At 32.8% G+C, this 25865-nt stretch overlaps 5 protein-coding genes across 11 annotated transcripts; 3 read left to right on the top strand and 2 right to left on the bottom strand.

The window, feature by feature from the left end:
- Nucleotides 1-1942: 1942 nt before the first annotated feature.
- Nucleotides 1943-2671, top strand: LOC113873398 (glycine-rich cell wall structural protein 2-like). Its single transcript, XM_027511499.1, has one exon. It carries the CDS (start codon nt 2033-2035, stop codon nt 2498-2500), a length of 468 nt encoding a protein of 155 aa, XP_027367300.1. The 5' UTR covers nt 1943-2032; the 3' UTR covers nt 2501-2671.
- Nucleotides 2672-8060: 5389 nt separating this feature from the next.
- LOC113873238 (glutamyl-tRNA(Gln) amidotransferase subunit C, chloroplastic/mitochondrial) lies at nt 8061-9572 on the bottom strand. Its single transcript, XM_027511282.1, has 5 exons — nt 9294-9572; nt 9189-9229; nt 8964-9019; nt 8546-8594; nt 8061-8465 (listed from the first exon to the last, which is right to left on the bottom strand). Exons 1-5 carry the CDS (start codon nt 9516-9518, stop codon nt 8390-8392), a joined length of 447 nt encoding a protein of 148 aa, XP_027367083.1. The 5' UTR covers nt 9519-9572; the 3' UTR covers nt 8061-8389.
- Nucleotides 9573-9683: 111 nt separating this feature from the next.
- On the top strand, nt 9684-15809 carry LOC113872757 (Golgi to ER traffic protein 4 homolog). Its single transcript, XM_027510559.1, has 12 exons — nt 9684-9779; nt 10219-10298; nt 11191-11269; nt 11699-11780; nt 12014-12164; nt 12278-12368; nt 13297-13380; nt 13597-13643; nt 14309-14437; nt 14925-15009; nt 15222-15299; nt 15432-15809. The coding sequence occupies exons 1-12, from the start codon at nt 9732-9734 to the stop codon at nt 15450-15452; spliced, it is 975 nt and encodes a 324-aa protein (XP_027366360.1). The 5' UTR covers nt 9684-9731; the 3' UTR covers nt 15453-15809.
- A 250-nt stretch (nt 15810-16059) lies between these two features.
- LOC113872993 lies at nt 16060-17131 on the bottom strand. Its single transcript, XM_027510921.1, has 3 exons — nt 16886-17131; nt 16452-16785; nt 16060-16332 (listed from the first exon to the last, which is right to left on the bottom strand). The coding sequence occupies exons 1-3, from the start codon at nt 17041-17043 to the stop codon at nt 16267-16269; spliced, it is 558 nt and encodes a 185-aa protein (XP_027366722.1). The 5' UTR covers nt 17044-17131; the 3' UTR covers nt 16060-16266.
- A 1880-nt stretch (nt 17132-19011) lies between these two features.
- On the top strand, nt 19012-24118 carry LOC113871288 (pentatricopeptide repeat-containing protein At2g16880). 7 transcript variants are annotated; one of them, XM_027508299.1, is made up of 5 exons: nt 19030-21517; nt 21616-21726; nt 22548-22664; nt 22858-22924; nt 23513-23900. In XM_027508299.1, the coding sequence occupies exon 1, from the start codon at nt 19120-19122 to the stop codon at nt 21409-21411; it is 2292 nt and encodes a 763-aa protein (XP_027364100.1). In that variant the 5' UTR covers nt 19030-19119; the 3' UTR covers nt 21412-21517; nt 21616-21726; nt 22548-22664; nt 22858-22924; nt 23513-23900. The 7 variants fall into 7 exon arrangements, with proteins under 7 accessions (XP_027364104.1, XP_027364099.1, XP_027364100.1 ...); XM_027508298.1 differs by lacking the exon at nt 21616-21726 and having other exon boundaries at nt 19023-21517; nt 23513-24083; XM_027508300.1 differs by having other exon boundaries at nt 19030-21726; nt 23505-23959.
- The last annotated feature ends 1747 nt before the right edge of the window (nt 24119-25865 follow it).

Here is a 25865-nt window from a genome sequence, read left to right as displayed (position 1 = left end):
TGTTCTTTAAATAATAAAAATATGGTGATAAACGTTTTTATATGTTATTATATTTCTATTTAAAAAGAATATCCAACAACATCCATGTCAAAAGGTGTAAAACATGAATTAATTGCAGTGGAGAATAATATGAAAAATCATTTAAGATTACTGTACTTAAAACATGGTTTGTCGCTGTGTTTGCAGTGGCAATGTGCCAATGTGGCATGGCTGGTTAGAGTAATAGCAAGTAATTGGAAATTTTGCATCCATCTTGACTTGATTGACCTAACACGACGCATGCATGCAGTTCAAAAAGAATTGTACGATGGCCATTTTTTTATGAATTTAAATTATTTAAAATTTTCTTATCAAGAACATAAAATTATATATTTTTTATTATAATATAATATGATAGATTCTTTTTAATTAACTTTAGACTTAATTATATTTTTAATCTTATACTTTGATTTGTGTGATTTTAGTTTCTTTAATTTTCATTATTTACATTTAATTTATAACAAACATGTAATATATCATTACTTTATATAAAATTTTAAATATATATAATAAATGAAAGAAATAAAAATATTATATTTTTATATTTTATTTAGTATTTTTATTTAGTATTTATATATCTTATAATATATGTAAATAAAAAATATGCCATGCCTTTATTAGAATTACACATAATTAAAGTATACAAATCAAAAAGTAAAATTAAATCTTAATATTATCGAGCCATTTGTCAATAATGTCCTTAAACATTATTTGTGAAACTAACATGAGTTGGGATCAATAATGTATCTCAGTCCTTAATTAACAGAAATAGTTATTTTTGATTTAAATATTAAGTTTAATTATAAAATGAGATAAATTTATATATTTTTAATTATATCATAATTTATTGTAAGACAATATCCTTCTATATTTCGTCGGAGCTTTTTAACATTGATAATTTATATATATTACTTAAAAATAGTTAGGACATTTTATTGAATATGTTTTCAATAGGAACATGTCATCACTTTTTCTTAAAAAATCCAATATACTATACGAATTGAATAAATCTAGTAATAAACAACCAATAAACTTATTATTACTGATTTTAATAAAATTAATGAGAATCACAAGTGTAATAGTGAAAGAACAACCTGACAAAAACTCGCCAAAGCTTAGCCCTCAACCAAGTCTTGAGCTGTATTTAATGAAAGTACAAAAATTAGAACTGCTGAGTCAAGAACAGGGTTAGTCCATGACCAAGAATTAATTTAGCAATTTTTTGGTCAAATTTATCGAATTTTAACTGAATTTATAAACCGAAAAGTGATTAGCATATTGAATTGAAACAGATGAGAAACCTAATTTTGGTGGCGATCCAAAATCCAATAACAACTGCAATAGACACTCAAAAACCTGAAAAGATCTTCCAGCTTTTCCCAAACATGACCCCAATGCTAGCGTGACAACTTGTGTTCAGCTTATCAATTACCAGAAAGTCGGTGGTGGAATTCTGGTCACGTTGGCAACTATCTAGTGCTTCTTCTCGTTTCCAAGTTGTGATTTATTCGACAACTCACCCCTCTCTCTCACACACACATATACAATATTTAGAATTAATTAATTAATTAAAATGTTAAAACATATTAAAATAACATAAGTATTTTATTAGCATGATTTAATGTTATGTTATGTGTTTGATTAATTTTATCTATAAATAGTTAAAGACATGTTTATGCCTTTATGCAAGAACAAGAATTATTACATCAATATTATATTATTGAGCAATATTCTGATATCTCAAATAAAAAATAGAAAGAAAATAAAAATGAAAAGTGGTAGTCATGGACTAACTCAAGATCACGGGTTGTCACACTCATGATTCATATATCTCATTGATCATCATCACCCATTATATAAGCCACTTTCATGCACTATGCACCCCCGCGTCAAACCTCACCACAAAAATCACATAACCACACTCTTTCTTCTCTTCCCCAACTAGAACATTTTCCGAAAAAAAAAAAGGCTATTAATAATAGCATATCTCACAATGCTATCACACAATTACACTCTCAAACACTTACCTCTCTTTCTTTTTTTGATGATCACTTCAGCGGCGGCCGGAGGCAGCGGAAGAAAGCTCGGGTCGGAGATGGCAAGTGGCGGTGCACCCCCGTCTGGAACCCCCACGGGGGCTAGTGGTTCGGGTCATGGTCCAAACTGGGACTATAGCTGGGGATGGGGCTCCGGACCCAGTGGTGGATATGGGTATGGTTCGGGTTCAGGGCATTCTCCAACGGGTTTTGCTAGAGGCTATGGATATGGTTTTGGGTCTGGGTCTGGGTCTGGGTCCGGATATGGATATGGGTCTGGTGGCGGTGGTGCTCGTGGTGGTGGTTATGGGTCTGGAGCTGGGTCAGGCAATTCTGGTGGCGGCGGCTACGGCGGTGGAAGTGGTGGCAGCGGTGGCAACAATCGGTTACCATCGGCTTCAAGGGGCAAAACCAACCATGGGTAAATGCATTCACATGGAGCTATATAGCTAGTAGCTATGTGTGACTCATCTTGGAAGTATGGTATTGAATTAATATTACTATCTATGATCAAGTTATATATTATATAAAAAGAAAAATGGATGGTGTGTATGCATGATAGGTAGCTAGAGCTAGCTAGCCTTAAAGCTTTCAAAGTTGCTTTATATATGTCTAATGAAAATCTTAATATATTGACGTGCAGTTTGCAATGCCAAGTTCTTCCTCTTTCCCTCTCATGAGCATTTGTAAACTTTGTTTTTATTAAGTAAAGGTTATTGTTGATATATTTTGCTTTTAACCTAGAGAGGTAGATATGGTTTGTATGAAGGGAATCGAACTATTGCGTCGAACTGATCATGATATTTAAGAGTTAAAACTTTGCTTGATAAGTAACTCTAAAGAATAAATCACATGATTAGTAAGTACGTACCCTTCTTCAAACTCTAATTCAAGTTTCATTTTATCGAAACATGAAAACCCGTCCCCGAATTAGACTTGAAAGTATGAAAATTTGAAAATACATGTCATATAACTTGAATGCCCATCTCTCTTTTTTAGGAAAGGAAAAGGTAATTAATAATAATAATAATAATAATAAAGACAAAGCAAAAAGAATATGTACAAAAACTCTGGAAATCGTGAGTTTGGGCTGCTAATTAAGCACATATAGAACTAATCAAATAATGAACGCTGACAAGATGTTGAGTCTTTTTCCCTCTATTTCATAAAGTGGTTCAGAGTAGGTTTACTGCTTTGCGGTCATGAATTAATTTCTGGAATTTGAAATTTGAATGCATAGTTTTTTGCATGGTTACTAGAATAATTTGGACTATCATCGTGAATTTCAATAGATTGATGAGTACTTTTGTGAAATGAAATGAATTAATCATCAGCTATATATAATTTATTATTCCTAAGTTGATATATGCTGGTAATTAATTATCATTGTAGCAACTGATAGCTGATCAAAATTAACAATGATGTTTATATACTCATGAATTTTATACTTCCGCTTTTTTTAATCATTTTCTTGCCTTTATAATACAACATTACTTGAAGAAGATGAAGGAATATCCAAGAATATAGAAGAGAAAAATGAACAAACAATGTTTTCTCTAACTGCCGATGGGGTGATTGATCATCCATTGTAGTTTTTGAAAATTACAAGAGGAAAACATTTATTCAAACCTAATTTAAAAAGCTTCTCAAATATTAAACGTCTTTTTAATCATGAAAAGCTTTATTAAGTTCATTTTTTAACCCAAAATGTTCGCTTACCAACATGATAAATTATTTATCTTCACTTGCTCAATTGATTTTAAATAGCAATATGCTAAACTTATATAATTTTGTAAATAATCCCACATCAATTTTTTTGGTAGAGTTTTTTTGTATAAACTATTGAATTACAGCTTAATTTTATCGTAATTTTCTAAAATTGAATTTACATTTTGATAAATCCACCTTATAGTCGTCATTACATTTATGAAGTTTCTATGTAATTTTCTTATATTTTCCATTAATTTACTGTTTAGTCATAGTCCCTCACGAGAATTTTTGTACAGATGTTGTCTTTTTCGTTTACATAAGAGGTTTTAGAAGCCACACTATCTCTGACTATGACGCGTATATAACGCACGTTGACATTTTCCCCATAATGTAAAAGACAAACTGATTTGGCGCGAAAACAAAGCATCATTATTTCTCCAAAATTTTCTCGTAACATCATGACAATCACTTTCAACATATATAACTAAGTCAGGAACTGCAATTTTTAAATGTTATAATGGCTATGGATAAATTTTAGCCATATAACCTTCCACTTACTCCCCCACTAAGTTATTGCCAACCAAATCTATGTTCTACACTCCATTTTATGGTTCTCAGCATTTACACGTGCATTTGTACACCGCCATAATCTTTTTCGTCGCTTTTTATGTGATGTTTTTTTTCCAATTAAATTCATTAGGTAAATTCTTGGTGTAAATGTAATAATATCTTTCAAATTAAATTTACCTGGTTAATATAATACGGTAGATCATACACCTTTCATGCGATTCTGTCGCGTATTTTCTTTTTCTCCTGAGATCTATTAAGCCATATTTGGGTGTGATTTTGGTGTTTTTCTATTGACGTTTCGCTCTCAGGACTTCCATATTGCTTTGTGATCAAGTGGATAGCTATCGTGCACTTTATGGCAATATATAATTGTCCATTTTTTCAATCCCCAAGGTGCATTATCACTGATGGTCTATTTATGTGGAGAAAATATACTACTGGAACTTTTTTGAGCAACGACGAAAGAGGGTAGACAAAGACATCCTTATTGAAGTAAAAGGAGTGTTGTTAATATAAAATTATTTATACGTAGGTAATTGGTTTATGACATCGATCCACTAGGAGTTTAAATCCTATGCTCATATAGAAACTTTGAGAGAGAAATGCAAGCAACAATGAATCTCATTTTTTTCACTTATAATTTTATTTTATTTTTTTCATATTTTTAAAATTTTTAATAAATTTTAGTTAATAACGAGTGTGTAAAAAAAAAGAAGTACTTTGTCATTATTTCTCTACTTGTATCATTTCATAAATCAATTACTCCCACAGTTAAAAGAATGAACAAATAATTTTATAGGAACTTTTATACGTGACAGAGTTTAAACTTTAATCCTTACATTTTATACTTCTTTAAATTACTACTAAACTATGAAAAAGAGGACGAAACTACTTTATTTATTCAGTAAGATGTTGCATGGAGTTAGAATTCAGGTACACCACATGGTCATGGATCGTAGTGAGCTACACCACATGCTGTAAAGGTCACGCAATCTGTAGTTAGGAACGGATAGGGTTGGACTCTATAATACAGTATCGGGCCAAGTAAGGAACCAAAACGAACTAAGTTTTAATTTCATATGTTCAGCTCATTATGTTAGTTCTGACAAACAAAAAAGGCTCACGATGTTAGGTTTTTTTCCTTTTAAGAATTTGCCGGATCATCACAACGAACTCTTGAAGGGGACAATTCAGTAGCACTACCAGCTATAGTGATGATCCGAAACTTTGGAGCACACACTTGCACTTGAAATATCTGCAGTCACTAAAGTCTCTTTTTTATCAAGATTAATTATATATAGGAACACCCTGAGGCACCCAAAATATGTAGTTTATGATTTTTGAGACACCCAAAATATCTGTGGAGAAGGATTTTTACTCTACGTTGTAGCATCTAACTCGTGTAATGTACTGTTCATTTTTATTTTGACAATTTTTTTAATAAAGTTATTTAACCATGTTCTTAGATCTTTTGAAAATAAAAAATATAATTTAAACCTCATTGGACAGTTGAAGATCATTAAGAATATGTTTCAACAACTTTAGAATTTAGCCGAAGATTATTTCATATTATGTTTATAACATACTCTTTATTTTCAGTGTTTTTTTGGGCTTAAAGAACAGACTATATAACAGTATAGCAGTAAGGATTGAACTCTAGATTAATCAGTCATAGAGGATTTGTCTGTGACAGTCCCAAAAAATTAAATTATTAGTTGAAAATATATAAATATTTATATTAAAAAATAATTTTCTTATACTAGTATAGTATAAGTATAATTTTTTTTTGTTTAATTTTAACTTTTTATTTAATTTGCATCTAATAATCAATAAAGTAATAAATTATAAATTGTTAAATATAAGTTAAATAAAAGACTAGGATAAAAATTTTTAAATTTGGGAAGATATTTCCTCATTTATATTATATATCTAACAATATTACAGGCTCTAGATGGCTTTATGCACAACTTAATCATTCTGTTGTTGCCTGGGAATGTCAGCTCGTCTAGTATGTTGTTTCTGTGAATTCCTAGATTATAACAATGTGAAATTTGTATTGGACAATGGTTCTAGAAGAATCATCTATAATCAATAAGTAATCATGGGAAAATGAAATCAATTTTCTTTGTAAAAAAAAATGAAATAAAAATAAAATTTGTCAAATCAATATTATTTTAAATTAAGTTTGCAAACCCTAACTTTAACTTACACTGATTAAATTGCTGAGTCACGTACCAACTTCCTAAACCAGAAGAATTATTGACCGAGAACTAAATTTTTGGAATATTCTCTGGGGTTGTGATATAATGGGCCATTGGGCCATGAGGAACATTAGCTCTTAACTGCTAAGTATCTGGGCCTCTGGGTCTTTGTGCCTTCAGTCCACAATGACTCTGACCAAAAACTAAATAAAAGTATAAAGGTAATGTCTATGATGCTTTATAACACGGGTATTTTATATTATTTTTATGTGCAGTAGTTATTATCGTTAATTATATATTATTAGATAATAGAATTAGAGGTTTATTAAAAAAATATGAATATTATTTATTTTTAATATATTAAAAAATCATAATTATTAATTTATATATATATATATATATATATAATATTTTTTAAAATTTACGAATACTATAACATGTAGTTATAAGAAATTTTTTTAAAATATATTATTTAAATATATTATTTTCAGAAGCCTCGCTGTTAAGAGCATCGTTGACATTGAAAACTTTACATCTACGCGTGTGTGCCATAAATTAGAATTGGGGTGACTAACGCATTGCTACTCTTACGTTACGATCGCTTGACTCTGGATCTGAACTAACTTCAATAACACGGGGACCGTGATGCGATAACACCAATATCGGTGCTAGTTACAGATTCAGTACATCTTTAAATTAACGATGGAGATTGTATGGACACATGATTCTATAGAATTTAGAATTTTAAAATATTTTATTACTTTTTTTATTTTATTAAATAATATTATTTTAGTTTTTAATATAAATTAATCGTAAAAAAATTACATAATTTTTTGTAAAAATTATATTAAAATTATAAAATATAATTAATATTTCTTTTAAAATAAAATATTACTATAAGTAAATGTTTAATTCAACTCCAAAAATTGAAATTATTTTTTTTTTAAATTTTTAATAATCAAAGGCTCAGTGTTTTAAAATTTTCACTACAAAAAAAAGCCCAAAGGCCAAGCTGATCAAAACAGAGCCCACTTACTCATGAGCCTCAGCCGTAGTGAAATTCCCAAAATTGATCGCAAGATTCAACCCTTTCATTTTATCCTTTTTTTTTTTGTCAAACCAAGATTCAGCCCCAACCGATGTTCTTTGATTGCACCAAATTAAGGCCCAATCTGGTAATACTCAATAACGTAAGTATGTTTTCTTTTGTAATTTTGTGATTACAAGTTATTATACTTTGAATTATTTTGGTCATTATCGTATTATAAATTACTGTAATAATAATTATAATTCAAAAAGACTTAAATGTTTCTTTGCACTATATTTTCACCTTTTTGTATTTAATTTCTTATGTCCCAATTCTATCTTTTCTTTATTTAATTCGTATTCTAAGCTATGGTTCAAACTATATCTTTACGAGATTAAGCCCCTTTCACTCAAAATAACACGCGTTGGTATCCAATAAACATTTGAAGGACATAAACAGAAACCTTAAGACATTTATAATGCACTTTGTTTTTCATTTTGTACTCCAGCCATGGATTAGAAGTCATCCATAGAGATAATAAAAAGTGTGTTAAGCAACAAATCCTACCCTATAGCCGATTACAAGATCCTCATGTTCTAATGCGCAAAAAAAGCTAACTTTAAAAAGAGGATCTCCAATCATTACAAGAAAAGCGTAAAATTATCTTAAAAGAAAGTCTTAATCACAACAATTCCAATTTTATGATGAAATTAAGAATTGGACGCATAACGACCCAAGAAATTCAAAGTACAAAATAACACAATCTTGATGTGTTTCCTTATACCAAATAAGTCATCTAAGCAATTTCAGTCCATGCTTAAGACCCTCGGAACTTTAATGTAAGACTCCTCATAGCTGGGAACAGAATCGATCATGGCATCCCTGTCATGTATATACTACTCAGTTAGCACCATCAACTTTCCAATTATGTCCAATTGACAAATAATGAACAACTCACTCACCTATGTTCAAATGTTTCAGGAACATTATCACGCAAATTGTTTTCAGTCTCTACAGATAACATGAAAGAAAAAATTAGCAAATAAAAATGTGAATCCAAACCAACGAGCAAATGATGCTTTCTGCCAGTTATGTAAAACAACCCATGTACTTTGGAATAAAAAATTAGTACAGAGACGCATTAATTGAGAATCACTTTGACATATCAATAGCACTGGCATATCTCAATGAATAGATACTACCATGCATTTTCAGTACATGAATGAGTTCAATGCAATCACAAATTACAACAAAATAGGACAATTTCAGAAAACCCTCCCCAGTCCCCATGATAAACATAACTCGTTTTTGCATTTCAACAGCAAGGTTCATATGAAATCATTGATAAAATGAAAGTGATAGCAACAGTTTATAGAGAACCTGCTCTTATGGAGGGTTCAACACTTTGGACATCGACACCTTGAAGCTGTCCAAACCTGGCATACAAGATAAGTCAGGAAATCAATTCAAATTTTAAAGATTAGGTTCACTACAAGCATATATTAATTTCAGCAACATATATTATAGACCATAAATTCAAGTTAGAAACAAAATGTTAGGCCTCCTAACAAGCAAAATCTTCAAAATAGAAAGGTTTTGATTTACCAGTCTATCACCTGTTGAATTTTTGGAGCAATTTCTTCAACCTGAAACAAAACTATAATCAGTATTCGAAAAGAGAAAATGAAAAAACAGAAAATAAAGAAATACCTCGTCTGGGGTGAGAGAAATTTGAGCTGTTTTTGCCAAACGAGACACATCTGGAGGTTGAAGAGAAGAGCGAGTAGTAGTAGATGAAAAGCTCCGAAACTCGAACAACTTACGGCTAACGCTAACCGTTAACGTTGGGAAGAAACTGTTTCTATGCCACACTGCATTTGCAGTTGCACGTGCCAACGATAACGAAGCTCCTCGGAGCAACCCTTTGCTACCCATTCCCCTCACAGTCTTCCTGTTCCTTATCCCTAACCTTAAAAAATCTGAAAATGCCTAGGTTGTTACGACAAATTTTTGGTTTTCAATTTAGTCCCTATAGAAAATCAAAACTCTCTTACCAGTCCTTCTATAAATAGAGCATTTTCCTTTTTGCACTGTCCTCGCAATTTTTATATTTTTCATTTGCAACAGCACGAAGAGAGCTTCGTCGTCATGTCGCGAGCGAGATCCAGAAGAGTCGAACTACCTCCCGCTCAAGAGGTACACAAAATTTACGATCCATCAATTTTGCGTCTTCGTTTTCCAGATTCTTCTAAACCGAACGAGAATTTTATTTTATTTTTAATAATAAATGAACTGTATGGTTAATTTTTGTTTTCTCATGAACGGTTTTCTCATTTTCCGCGACGTTCAACGTGGCATTGGCTGAAAATTTATGTTTTCATTCTTGCATGATGGATTGATGATGGTTCTTAGATTATTTCATATGAAAATTAATGCTTGTGTGTGTGTGTGTGTGTGTATATATATATATATATTTGGTGAGGTTTGAGTTTTTCATTTCAAATTGTAAAAAACTTTTTAAAACGAGCTCGCAGGAGAGTTTTCTATTCTTCGTTTTGATGCGTCTTTGAAGTGTTCAATTTTATTTTGTTTTATTTTTCATCAAATATGTTGTTGCTCGGGTTGGGAAATGCAGAATATTGAAAAGTTGGAGAAGGTTGTGAACGAGGGAAACTATTATGGAGCTCAACAAATGTACAAATCCACTAGTGCCAGGTTCATACAGTTTCTTGCTGTTACTTGTTCTTCAAGAGAATGCACATTATCTGTGATTTATTCTTTCATTTGATCTTCAATGTGAAATGCTATTTTAAATCTCAGGTAATTAATTTTTCCGCAGCTATTTTCTTTTGTCTACAAGTGCATACTTCGTGAAATTAGCTCATATAGTAAAATGTTACGAACTGGGGATGACAGACGAGTAAAACATCACGGTATAGTTCATTGTTTGCAGTTCCTGAGAAGGACAATTTTAACATTAATGTGTGAGGATTTAGTATAGAGAATGAAGATACCACAACTTTTCATGTTGCTATTTTTTGGAGCTGGATAATGTAATGTTGTGCAGTGTTGACTTGGTATTTTTGGTGAATACTGAGTTTGGCCGGATTTAGAGTTTTACAAGTAAAGAAGGCAAACATATGTTGTTATTTGGTGCTATAGTTGGAGAGGATTGCTGGCATTTTCAAGAATAATATTTTTTTTTGTCTCCCTACTATAGTGTGTCATACTGGTCCTTAAGATGATTTCTCTGCAGGGCTTTGCCAATGGCTGTTATAAAGGTTTTTTTTGGTTAAATATAAATAGATCAGCTAACTTCGCTTACTTCTTGTGTGTTCCTTATTTATTCTAGTTTTTGTTTTTTCTGGTTTCTTTTATATCTTACCCTCTGCTCTTGGAACATCTCTTTTTTTCTTCTCTATTTAAATTTATTTATCTATAAAATGTAATTTCCTGTTATCATCCATTGATCTGTGATTTTTAAAATTATATGAACCTCGGAAAAAAATTTGTCAAGATTCATTATTTTGTTCAACAATTGCATTCAGTAATGCATAATTATCAGATGAGTTGTAGACATTGATGTAGCATACACATTTTGCTGCAGATATGTATCTGCTGAGAGGTACTCTGAAGCATTAGATATCCTACATTCAGGAGCATGCATACAATTGTCTCATGGGCAGGTTTTACATTTTTATACTCTTGTCATCTTTATGATCTTTGTTCTGACTGACATATAGGAGTAATTACTAGATTGTTCATTGTTTCCCTGTTACTAGCAACCGTTTTTTTTTTCTCAGGGGGTGGGGGTGGGTTGGTGGTGATGGCTTCAATGACGATATATCTTTGTAACACTTTTCCTTGTTATCTGTAATATGAGTTGTGCTTGTGATTTAAATTGATTGGCTACTTCTTCAGTTCTACTATGAGTACTATCTACACGAGGTATTTGCCAATCTGAGACGCCTGAAAGTATGAGTTGTTAAAAATTTTCTGATTGCATTGTTTTTAAAATGCATTTCTGGTTATAAAATATTTATATTTGTGATAAAATGTATGGTACACTAGACTAGCAACAGAAAAGTTTAACACATATCTTCTCTTTATCTAAGGTTACCTGTGGAGCAGAGCTAGCTTTAATGTTTGTGGAGACATTAGGGAAAGGGAAAATTCCTTATGATGAAGAAATTCTTGGTGCGATTTTATCCTGTTGTTTACAGCTATATTTTTATCAGCAGTTTTCTTTTTGTGTTTATTTGTGATGCAGTATAAGTTATTCTTAGTTTGTTCTGAATTGCATGGGAAATTTTTAATCTGGTAATGATCATGTACTTGCATAAACATTCACTCTTCTGATTGGATTTTTGTAGTATTTAATCATAAAATGGTCCTTATTATAACTAATTACTTGTAAATTTTAATATTAGGTCGACTCAAGAAAATCTACACATCATTTCCTCGGGTTCCATTGCCGCCACACCTGTGGGATGTCGATGACATGCAGCAGCTTTCTGAAAATATTGGAAATGCAAAGATACGTGTTGAGGGTTGCTCCTCATTCTTAAAAGCTGCTATCAAGTGAGATTTAACATAAATTCAAATATTCTAGATTATATTTTAAATTTACCAAGCTCCCTCTCTTTTCTTTGCAAGTGTGTGTCAATTATTGTTTTCCCCTGAATAATATCCAGGTGGTCTGCTGAAAATGGAGCAAACAGTAATGGATCTCCAGAGCTGCACATCATGCTAGCTGAATACATATTTTCTGAAAGTCCTGAAGTGGTAAGTTCCACAATTGCGTGCCAAGTACATCTTCATTGTTGCTTCTCTCAAATCAATATACTCTAGGGTTTGTTTCAAGCTTTTCTTTGACCAGCATCTGTATGAACTTTCTCTTTTCCTGTTTTTTTGGTAGAAGGAAAACACAGTAATGTAGATATGTAAAGTTCTGTTTCTGTTTCAACATTTTACTAATTAAAGTAAACAAACAAATGTTGACCTAATTGGTTAAATTTAGGGTTTTCCTGGGTGGAATTGTGTTTTGGTGCTGTATAAGGTTTTGAATTTGAAGGGTTTGATAAAAGTTCTATGAGGGAGCATTTGGGGTATTAATGGGAAGAGTTTTTAGTCATGTTTGCTAATGAAATTGGGTAGCTGTTTAAATCATGGAAGTTGAAATTGTGAGCTTACTCACAAGATTGTAAGGATTTGTTATTTTTGAGATTCTGAATTATCCCAATCACTGTCTAAAAGTTAATCTGGTGAGAGATCACACAATCTTGCGTTTAGAATCAGTGGGATAATTTTATTCCACTGTGCAGCACAAAAAAAAAAAACTGATTTTGAATAAAAAGCCCAAACCTGCAACAAAGCCAATCTTTCTTGAAGAGCCACAAGAGTATATGATACATTTCTTTTTTGGGAAGAGGACAGCAACTCTTTTTAATCTTATACTCTTGGTTGCGTTGAAGATGTGTCAGTTTACACGAGACTAAGGCAAGGCAAACATAAAATTTAATATACTCTTTAAGTTGAAGAGAAAATGAAGAAATATAGTATATTTTTGCATGGATTGTTTGGAGCAGATATTCTCTATGAATTCTCATGCTGATATGGAAATGGCTTTTTGCTATTAAAAGCTTCACTTTCCCTTGAAACTATTATGACCGTTGTTTGTGGTGAATGAATATCAACATATTTTTACATGCAGGATATGGCTAAAGTGACATATCATTTTGTGAGAGGAAATAATCCTAAGAAATTTGCTTCTACTCTAGTGAGTTTTTTGGGCAAGGTCAGCTTCCTAGCTCTTTTATTCCTTGATATTTGGCTCAATTTTACAAAATTCTGTGGAGGCATGCCAAACAATTTTATTTATGCCATGGTTCATTCTTTACGTTATTAAGTAATTCTCAAACTGAAAAATTGGAGGAGGTAACTGAGGCATTCCTTTTGTAATTTTGGCATAGTTTTGGAACAGTTCAACTGATATATTATTCAAATATTGTAGTGTTATCCTGGTGAAGATGATTTGGCCATTGCACGGGCAGTTTTAAGGTAGCATTTTAGAACACAATTTTCTCGAGATTCCTTGTCTATATTATTTAATATTTTCTCACTACGGGTTGTGCAAGATGCTTATGATGCCTAAGTAACCATTTATGCTACGATGAAATTTATGTCTTTGCTTATTGCATTACAACTGTAAAATGTGCAGATATTCTCAGCATAAAGATTTGTTGTTTAAGAATGCATTTTATAACTTGGCTTAAATACCTTTTGTTTATTGCAGTATGTATTTGCACCAAGTGTTCATTGTCAAACAAACACTTCCAATCAGATCACAGAATGCAGGATTAGGATATTATTTCTTGTACATAAAAACTTAAAAAGAAATAATATAATAGAATCAGTCTTAAGCTATCCTCCCTGTTTGGCTATCTTTTGGTGATAATTAAGAATAATTTTGCTTCAGCTGTCTTGTACTAATCTTCATTGATGCATGCATGATTACGCCCAAAGACTTCTCTACTAAGGCCCTGTAAGGGGCATCCTTGGTGACAATTGATGGGTAAAGACATGCTTCCATTGATGTTAGTCATGTTGACGTACTTGTTAAATTTAAAACCCTTGTTTTGTTTGATTAATGTCTTTCATCTGTAATTCCACGCACATTTCAACAAGTTTTTAAAATGAGGATTTGCTCATTTCTTGCATGATAGGTACTTATCTTCACGCAATTTGAAAGATGCAAACATACTAATGGAGGAGGTAAAGAAGCAAGTTGAATCATCTGAGATTGAGTTTCCTAAGACAGAGTTGATGCAGTTCATTAACTATCTTTTGCAAACGTAAGTTTACTATTTTGTTCAACCAATAAATTGATTAATTTCTGTTCCAAATGTGTGGTAAAGGGACATTTTACTTAGATTTGAAGGGACTGGAAACACTATGATTTTTTAAAGAGTACTGATTGTTTGCTTTCAAATTTCATTTATTACATACAGGATATGAAAACTTCACTTATATGAGGACGTTAATTGTGTTGTAAATACATGGCTCTTTTCCTCTGGATAAAGGAAATAAAGCTGAATAAAATTAAGCACCTTAGTCTGCTGTAAGGAAAGATAGACACGTATCAAATTAGTTACCACTTTGATATAAGTGAAGCAAAGTGCTCGTGGTAACGTGATATATGAAATTACATAGGAGACACCTTTAGCAAGGATACTTGATTGATATGATATGTCTTTAATGTGAAGAAGAGTTTTCTATTGTAATAACAGCAAATATTTGGAGCTCCCATTATGTTGCATGCCAACGATTTTTTTTCTGCAGGTTGGAGAGAGATGCTTTGCCCCTTTTTAATATGTTGCGAACAAATTTTAAGCCATTTATTGACAGGGAACCTGCGTTCAATGAGGTCAGCTAACTAACCACACTTTATATGCTTTATTTTCTTCTGTTGTGCGTAGATCGCAATTAGCAAATATACCCACAAAGATGTGGCGTATGCGTATTTTTCTATGAAAATTCTGACCAGTTTTGTGTTATTATCTTGTGACTATTTATGTCTTTGTATGAAACTAAAATTCAAACTATGTGCTGCATTTGACGTGACAAACTGTGATTCAGATGCTAGATGATATTGCGGAGAAGTTCTACGGAGTACAGCGAAGGAACCCCATGGGGATGTTTGGAGATATATTCAAGGTGACTACTGATACGTTTCAGAAGTTTGATATTAACCCCCTTGGCACTTGAAAAATCACATACTCTTCAGTTTTGAATATAAGAAATCTCGTAATGAATTAAGAAGTCCTATGTCAATTTCTTAATTTGCAGTTGATGGGGGGCGAGTTTTGACAATCGTTATGGAGGCGTTACCAACTAAAGCAGCAATTCTAAGAAGGTTCAAATAATTATATATCCCATATGTTTAAGATAGAGCAAGTTCACCTCATTGAACAAAATCTGTGTAATCTCGTATTTTGTAAATGCTAGTTTAACAATTTTGAGAAGTACCCGTTCGAATTTTTTTGATGTATAAACTTAGTGAGTATTGTTTGCTTCGTATAAGTTCTTCGCCTTCCTGGCAGAATCAAGGTTAAATGACGTGCAAGCAACAAACAATTTTCTTCCCCCCAAAAGCCTTGTCCAAAAGTTTTACCTTTGTGAGCACCACTTTCAATTATCAAGAGTTTTACAACCCCATACGACCATCTATTTTATTTTCCCAACTCAAGTGTAACAAATGTGTTATTTATGTATAGAAATGACCCAATAAGAGGAGTAGATGATTGCAAGCGGCGAAATGAACCAATACTAGCCATTAGATTATTCACATTCTCATTAGTAGCCTTAGATCATAATGCACTCAGCCATGCACCTTCTTTTTCCGCATTCCTCATTTACTATAATAATAGCTATTAGAGATCTCGTTTGGAACATGTAGAAAAATGCAAATAAGAAAAGTGGTAATTTCACCTCCGTTGTTTACGTGAACTGCAACTCGTTGGAGAACAATTTATACAAGTGAAATGTAAATTTGGACTTAAGGCACCAAATGAAGCACAACTCTGAAGCTCCCAGAAATAAACTGACATTTGTCAATTTAGCGATATACAGCATACATAATAAATTGAAATGCTGGTACCTAGATAATCATAAAACTATAAAGTTACTCATCAATTGAAAATATCACTCCGTCGTTCGTCTTAAAGTTGTGTGTCGTATGATCAATCACCTGCACATAAATAAATAAAAGGCCATACAAAACAGAGCAACATCCACTAAAACACATAAAAGAAAAATGAATAAAATCTACCCTTTGCATGAATGTAATTATTCAGGCGAGAAACTTACGTTTGTATTGCTCAGTTCTAGATTGTAAAAATCCATCGTATCTGCCTTAAATAGAGGGCCAGCATGCCATGTTCCGCGACTAAGCTTAAGAAATTTGGAACCTGCAACCTTGAAAACTTGGACATCCTCAATGTCAGGAGGCACATAGGAATGACCGCAACGTGATTGCACAATCTTCTTGCCTGACTCATCATTTGAATCAACAATGGATGACTTGGCCACTCCAAGATACCAAACATGACCACCAATAGACCCAAGGCACTGAGTCACACTTGCATGATGTGTAATACTGGAAAACTTAAGCGGGCGATTTTCAAGATGCATAATGTAGAACCTGTCAAATTCACACTAATTCTAATAATTGGAACTCAATTTTAAGGAATCTAACCGCAATTTGAATTTGCATGCTTTTAAGGTTGATTCAAAAATGAAACCTGGGAGTTCCATGGCTGAGGTCGAGTTGAGCATCGTGTGGACCGAATTCCTGCCCGTCCGGGGAAACCTCGACTACCTGACCGTAGTTTTGGAAGGTTGACGGAGTGGCTTCGATTGGCTTCAGAGTCACCACCTTCGGTTCCTTCACGGCTTCCATTGGCTATGCCACTCAGCGCGATCTTAGAGAGAGAAAGGGATAATATGAGAGAGAATAACTGGTTCTCTTCGTCTTTGATACATTGAAAAACAATTCCAAGAAAATAAAATTAAATATTTTATTATTTGTCCACATGTGATGTGCATGAGATATGGGTTTGTCATTTTTATTCTCTTATTATTATTATTATTATTATTATCGGTATTTTGTTATTAAAAACATTTTATATTCAAATAGATTTGGTTTTGTTTAGATAAATTTTTAGCGATACTTTTATAAAAAATAATTATTATAAAAAGTTAATAAATTTTTTTATAAATTAAAGTAACATATATTTTTTAAATTTTATTGTAGATTTTTTATAAGCTCTTGTTTAATTTATTTAAAATTTTAAAAAGATAAGTTAAATTTTATTTTAAATCTTACTTTAATAAGATATTTAATGAATATAAAATTAATTATTGAAGTATTCCTTAATTTTATATACTATTTACTTGCAGTTTTAAATTTTATAATTCTGAAAAAATTAGTTTTATGATTTTATTTTTAAATTTATTGTTTTACAAATTGAAACATATTCTTTTTATTATTAATAGGTATTTTATTATCTTAGTGTGATTAAATTAAAAATATTTTTTTCTAAAATTGCAAAATTTAAAATTCACATTTCAAATTTAAATTGTATTGAAAGAATTAAATGTTTGTTATAAAAATTATATACATGACACAACAAAAACAATAGTTCTTAAATATATTTTTATTTGAAATAATTTTAAAAATTCCGTCATTTAAGAATAAAAATAGGTTTAATATGTAGTGATAGATATTTAATTTTCAAATACTTATACTACATTTTATGTTCAAACTGCACAAATAACTGGCTCTGTATTTGAACTTGATTGGTGAGATGGTGATAATGGTAATAGGTCTTCTTATACTTTTAAAAAATATAAAATTAAGAGTAAATTTAAAAAATTCTATATATTTTTTTTACTAAATTATAGAAAATAATGACAAATATTTAAAAAATATATAAAATGCACTATGAAATTTTATAAGAAATAAATAAAATAATGATTACAATCAGTATTACTTATTTTGATAGCAATAACAATAATAATAACAACTAATAATAATAATAAATAAATAAAAACAGCTGAGGGATAATAATGTAATGATAATATAATAAGTAGTTGTGAGTAATTGAACTAAAATTTAGTATTAAAGTGTGAGTTTTGAGTTATTTTAAAATTCATTTTAAAAAGTAAGACAATTAAGTATTTAGATAATATTAACTAACCATGAATGATAAATAATTGATTAACAAAGAATGACTAAATTCAATGCTTTGAATTAAATTAGGGTAACCATATAGTAACAAATGATCTTATATATATATAATTTAAGTTTTTCTGTAAGAATAATGTTAACCAATGTTTAAGAAATTCAAAATAAAACGTTGTCAAAAACATCTAATTTTTTTTTTATATTTTTAATAAATTTTAACATGACTTTTAATATATACTTATTATTTATTAATTCCTTCGTCAATCCACGGTACCAGTGACGTATTTTATCACTCAAGTTTCATTTGTAAATTTTTTTTAACGTTCAAATTATCTAAAACAAAAACATGGCTATGACATTTAACAGACTCAAGTGAATCATTGAAGTTTTCCTTAACATTTTTTGTCTTCATCAAATTAGTTCTAATGTACCAATTAATATATCAAATATTTTGATATCTCAATATCGTTAACAAATTACGGAAGTAAGTACGTGACTTCATTATCATTTTCATTAATGGTAATGAAAAATTATCATATTTTGAACGCGTAGTGAAAAAATACTGAATAAAAAAGTATACACAGTGTTTTTTTTTATTAAAAATAACACAATATTAGAGAATTTAATATATTAATAACATTAAATAATATATATTTTGGTTTATTTAAAAAAGGGTAATCTGGGACGCGCGTGGAGCTTGATGAACGGAACGGAACGGAAATGATGGTGGGTGGAGTGGAAAGCTTAATTGGTTCCTTCTTCTGGAAACAAATTACAAAACCCTAAATAATGGAAACCTCGAATCCTAATGCTCGGAGCGAGGAAGAAGTGCTTCAAAGCATAACCTCAACGATCCTATCGAAGAACACATTTGAACCACAGAAACTCGAACGCTTCATTCCACACCTCACTCTCTCTCTCATTCTGAGAATCCTCTCATGGAAGCCCCTTCACTCTCACCCTACCACTCTCATCTCTTTCTTCAATTGGTTCCATACAAACGCTCCCTCTTCCCTTTCTTCCTCTCCACAACCACTCCTCACTCTCCTCCCTCCCCTCTTCTCCCGCCGCAAATTCTCCGACGCCAAGAACCTTCTCCTCTCCTTCATCTCCTCCGATCGCCACCACTCCCTCCACCGCTTCCTCCTCCGCCCCGATCGCTCCCTCTCCAAACCCGTCCTCGACACTTCCCTCGCCGCTTACGCTCACGCCAAACAACCCCACCTCGCTTTTCAACTTTTCTTAAAGATGAAACGACTTCGTTTCGCTCCCAATCTTCTCACCTGCAATACCCTTCTTAAATCCCTCGTTCGCTCCTCTTTCTCTTCCTCTCACTCCATTCTCTTCTCCTCCCAGGTTTTCCATGATGCTATTCAACTGGGTGTCAAACCCAACACCAACACCTTCAACATTTTGATGTATGGGTATTGCTCTGAGAACAGGCTCGATGATGCTCTTGCTTTGAGGAATCGAATGGGTGAGTTTGGCTGCTTCCCTGATAATGTCACTTATAATACCCTTTTGAATGCATTGTGTAAGAAGGGTCAGTTTAATAAGGTGAGGGAAGTGTTACAGGAGATGAAGAATAGTGGCTTGATTCCCGATAGGACTACCTATAATATATTGGTTCGTGGGTATTGCAGGTTGAAGTGGTTGAAGGAGGCTTCTGAGGTTGTTGAGTTGATGACCAGAAATGGCTTGCTGCCTGATGTTTGGACTTATAATACGATGTTGAGGGGGTTGTGTGATGAGGGGAAGATTGATGAGGCTATGGGGCTTAAGGATGAGATGGAGAGTTTGAAAGTGATGCCTGATGTTGTTACTTATAATACTTTGATTGATGGGTGTTTTGGGTGGCAGGGAAGTGCAGAGGCGAATAGGTTAGTTGAGGAAATGAAGACGAGGGGAGTTGAGCCAAATGCCGTCACCCATAATATAATGGTTAAGTGGTTCTGTAAGGAAGGTAAGATTGATCGGGCGGGCGATATTGTGACGAGGATGGTGGAAAGTGGGGTTTCTCCTGACTGTTTTACTTATAATACTATGATTAACGGTTATTGTAAGGCTGGAAGGCTCGGAGAAGCATTTAGGATGATGGATGAGATCGGAAGGAAGGGGCTGAAACCAGATACTTTTACTCTTAACACCTTATTGCACACTCTGTGTGAGGAGAGGAAGCTGGAAGAGGCATATATGTTGATTGTCAAGGCCAGGAAGCGAGGTTATATCCTTGATGAGGTGACCTATGGAACTCTCATCATGGGATTCTTTAAGGATGATCAAGCAGGCAGAGCTTTGAAGCTCTGGGATGAGATGAACGAGAGAGGAATTGTTCCTAGTGTTGTCACTTATAACACTATAATCAAAGGGTTATGCCTGTCTGGAAAAACTGAACAAGCAATGGATAAATTGAATGAGCTCTCACAGAAGGGTTTGGTCCCAGACACGACTACCTGTAACATAATTATTCACGGTTACTTCTGTGAGGGAATGGTAGACAAAGCACTTCAGTTCTATAACAAAATGGCAGAGAACTCGTTCAAACCAGATATCTTTACATGTAACATTCTTCTTCGGGGACTTTGTAGAGAGGGCATGCTGGAGAAAGCTTTTAAACTTTTTAACACATGGATCACTGAAGAGAAGCCCATAGATGTGGTCACATACAACACGTTGATATCCTACCTTTGCAAAGAAGGGAGACTTGAGGAAGCGTTTGAACTTGTGACTGAAATGAAGGAAAAAAAATTGGAGCCTGACCACTTTACTCATATTGCCATTGTTAGTGCGCTTGCTCTTGCTGGTAGGACCGAGGAAGCAGAGAAATTCATGCCAAAACTTTTAGAGACAGAGCAACACGTGAAAACTCATGATACATCCCAGGAGCATGATTCAGATGATATGATATACTCAGAGCAAATAAGCAATCTGTGTACTCAGGGAAAGTACAAGGAGGCAATGAAACTATTTCAAGAGACAGAGAAGAAAGGAATTAGTTTAAATAAATATACACATATCAAGCTGATGGACGAGTATTTAAAGAGGCGAAAAAGCATATCAAAGGTTACCCGATCAAAGTGACACAATAAATTGGCTAGGTATTTATTTTGGCATTTGGATATGTGATGCCATAATGCTGTGAAACATGTTGTAGAGGCGCTGTTATGATGGCGTTTAATGATTCCATGTAAGTTTCCATCTACCAAAATAATAATTCATTTTTATTTTCAGTTTCCATGACCATTTAGCCAACATATTTTATGCTTTTTTCTATGAGATCTGTAGTAGGATCCTTTTTGGACATATCACTAACAGAGGGTGAGTATGTGGAAAGCAGAGGTTAAATTGTGGGCCAGGTGAATATGAGAGGGCCATCAGAGTTGAGTCATAAGGGAGGTATGCATAATGAATGTGAGAGAAGGCTTTGAATGTTCTGTCTACATGTGTGTTTGTGTTCTTTTGTTGGTTCCTGGAATTAACTAATCAGTTGTAGGAATTTCTTGTGAGTTAAGTAAGAGTGTAGAATTCTCTACGACATTATTAGAGTCTAATTGTTGTGGCCTATTTCACATCAAGGTGCTCACTTCAAATTTGTTCGTCTTCTTAATTTAGTTGTTGGTTTATTGTACTAGTAAGACTTCAGTGCTCATGCCAAACTATAGTGGACTCTGCAGAAATTTAACAAAGTGGCTGATAAAATATTGTTGGATTATCTTATTATGTGATGTCAGACATGCATAAGTATCCATCATGCTTGTTTGGTAGCAATCTGGTGTTTATAGTGGTAGCTTGTCATTTCTTTCTGTACGCTCTGGTGATGTGGACTTTCTGGTTTTGGTTCTTGATCTGTGAGCCAAATTGATGCATGCAATTGATAAAGCTGTTATTATATTTTGTACTGTATATTGGATATGAACTAAGTTCATCAGTTTCACTGTACTACCCATACATAGGGTGTATTTGGCTAAACAACTTAGTTAATTGCTTATTTAATTAGTTTGTGACGTGAGAGGTTTTATCATAAACTTAACCATGAAGCTTACTGAAATAAACCATAAAAGAGCTTGTCATAAGGTTATAATGTTGGATATTTTTTAATGTTGAGGAACTTTTACAGTACAAGACTATTGATATGAATATATATCTGCATATTTATTTATGCTTCAATCGTTTGTTCCCTTCAACAACATTTCTGGCTTTGCTTCTACTGTATTTAGGTGGTCTGCCAAATTTGGAAGTTAGTAATGGATCTCCAGTACAGCATGTTAGGCTAGTTGAATCATGCTGTAAAGGTGGTGTTGTTGTGGACTTGTGATGACATTTAATGATTTCATGTAAGTTTATACTTTACAATACAGTAAATGGTTTTTTCAGCTTTTGTAACTATTTAGCCAACATACTTTATGTGGTATTTGCCTACCTGTTCATGTCTTTTCTCAGAAGTTTTAGACAGGATACATAGTTTTAAGTTTAAAGGAACTTATATCCATGTCTAAGAGGAATATGATTATGCTTTATATTCTGCAGGAACCTGGAATTGCTTTATTAGAATGATTCTCAAACTACACTGGATGATCAGTGGACTAATAGATTGGTAAGATATAGGATGCGTATGAGACTAGTGTTTAATTAAGCATTTATTCAATAATTTTTTTAAAATAATTGTTCATGTCGTAAACTTGATGATGAAACTTATTAAGATATGCTGAAAACAATTTATTTTGAGAAGTTATACCAAAAAGTTTATTGAAATAAACTGAAAATAACATATGAGAGTCATAAGCTCTTTTTTATAAATTATACATAAACTCTTCCAAACAGATTCATAATCGTAAACTCCCATTTTGGTAATTCACAAGATTTTTGTTTACCTATAAAAAGTGTTTTGTGATGTACTTATAATATTCATTGTTCCCCATTTTATTATGCACTAGAATGTAATTGCCATTCAGCTTCTGATTTAGTTCTCACACTGCTTCACTATACAATCAAATTAATAAACTTCTGTTGGTAAATATTTGCAACGACTATTGTCTAAAAGAGACAAGGCCAGAGGATTCTTGACTTGATATTTTCTGTGGTTGATTTTTTGAACTTTTTGGTTAAAGATTATTTTTGGGTTGAAATATTTGTTATCCCGTTAACAAGTTAGTATGCTCATTTTGACATCAAAGGTTCACAGGTTTTTCTGGCAAAGAGAAGGGAGAGAAGCTTTAAGTAATTTTGCTCAGGGGTAAACTTGACTGATGATTGATTGACGAGTGGGCAGCTCATGCAACCATCCTTATTGACATAACAACCAAGCCCCTGAAGACTAAATTTGTGGCTGATTCATGATCTGACTATCTAGGTGACAGTGATAATCACAACATAAAAGCAGCTTTACTGCCGTCCAAGATAATAAATGTATGCTACAGGGGGGTTTCGAGTGGAGAATGGGGGATCCCGAGTTTATGTAAATTGTGTTGTTATTAAATTATAGTCTCGGTGGCAACAAGAACTGTAAAATGAGTAAGAGCTTTTGTATTGTTAATTTGAAACTAGTTATGTTAGATATTTGTTTTTGAACTGCACGTGACATTTTATTTGTTTTATCCTTTACTATCAGTTGTTGAATAAGTCTTTCCAGTCAAAGTAGTTGTTTCTAAACTTTAGAAGAGAGTATTTCAGTTTTATCTTAGTCAATTTTTTGTTACTGCAAGCATTATAAATGTATTGCAATTGACAGTCGAATAAAGCAGAATTTTCACGATTTATTTTATTTCAATTTATATATTCTTCCTCTTTCAGTATTTTATTTTCTCTGTTTTTGCTACTGCCTTTATTCCTTAAAAATAACAATTAGTATCGAGAGCCTTTTTCTTACGGTACCTTGAGAATGGATTTTGAAACAAGTTTTTCTCAAGCAATTCTTTCAGTTTTTAATGGAAAAAATTATGATCTCTGGGCTGTCAAAATGAAAGTTTACCTAGAGGCTTTGGTTCTTTGAGAAGCAATAAAAGAAGATTATGAAGTCCTTCTACTGTCGGACAATTCCAGCATGGCTCAAATCAAGAATCATAAAGAGAGAAAAAACCTGAAAAGCAAAGGCAAAGTCATGCCTTTTTGCTGGTGTCTCTACAACCATTTTTATTAGGATTATGACTCTTAGATCTATAAAAACAATTTAGAATTATTTGAAGGAGGAATATGTTGGAGATGAAAGAATTTGAAGCATATAGGTACTTAATTTAATGAGGGAATTTGAGTTGCAATGGATGAAAGAATTCGACACAATTAAGGAATACTCAGACAAATTGTTAGGTATTGCTAACAAGATAAGGTTGTTGGGTAGTGATTTTGCATATTTCAAAATTGTTGAGAAAATTCTATTAACGATGCCGGAGAGGTACAAAGCATCTATAGCTTCACTAGATAACACAATGAATCTGTCTAAGATCACTTTGGCAAAGGTGCTACATGCCTTACATGCCCAAGAGCAGCGAAGGTTGATGAGACAAGATCATGTTGTCGAAGGTGCTTTGCCAGCCAAGCATCATGAAGGTGAGAAGAGCAGTGAAAGTCCAGCAAACAACCAAATTAAAGGCAAAGGAAGAAAGAAAAGCTATCCACCTTGTTAACATTGTGGTAGAAAAGGTCATCCACCCTTCAAATGTTGGAGAAGACTAGAGGCAAAATGTAATAAGTGCAACCAAATGAGGCATGAAGCTGTAATTTGTAAAAACAAAAATTACCACGATGAAGGAGCTCAGATTGCCAATCAAGAGGAGGAGAAGGACTGACTGTTTGTGGCTACTTGTTTCTTGAGTAGTGAGTCAAATGAAAGTTGGCTAATTGCTAGTGATTGTACCAACCACATGATTTTTGACAAGGCACTCTTCAAAGATTTGAGGCCAACTAATGACACAAAAGTCAGAATAGACAATGGTGATCATATCACAATCAGAGGAAAGGGGACAGTTGCATTTACAAGTTGTGTAGGCACAAAATTTATTCCTGTTGTTCTTTTAGTTCCTCAACTTGACCAAAACCTATTAAGTGTTGGTCAACTGATTGAAAGTGGATTTAAAGTTATTTTTGAAGACAAATATTGCTTGATTAAGGATGCAACTAGTCAAGATATGTTCAAGGTGAAAATAAAAGGGAAAAGCTTTGCTCTAAATCCATTGGAGGAAGAACAAGCTACTTTCTCACTCAAGGAAAATGTCACAGAAATCTGGCATAAAAGACTTGGACATTATCATCACCGATGGCTGTTGCAAGAGTGAAAAAGGGCTAGCACTTAATGTTCCTGAACTTGAGGATCAAATTTCAAAATTGCAAAGCCTGTCAATTTGGCAAGCAACACAGAAAACCTTTTTCAAAAACTGCATGGAGAGCATCAAGGAAGCTGCAATTAATTAACACAAATGTTGCATGGCCTCAAAGAACGCCTTCATTGAAAGGTAATCTTTATTGTATTCTCTTTATTGATGACTTTACCATAATATGCTGGATCTTTTTCTTCAAGAACAAATCAAAGGTGGTTGAAATTT

This window comes from Abrus precatorius, unplaced genomic scaffold (assembly GCF_003935025.1).
Source record: "Abrus precatorius isolate BTA unplaced genomic scaffold, Abrus_2018 Scaffold7, whole genome shotgun sequence".
Classification (NCBI taxonomy): Eukaryota; Viridiplantae; Streptophyta; class Magnoliopsida; order Fabales; family Fabaceae; genus Abrus; species Abrus precatorius.
This window is presented reverse-complemented; position numbering and strand designations above follow the sequence as displayed.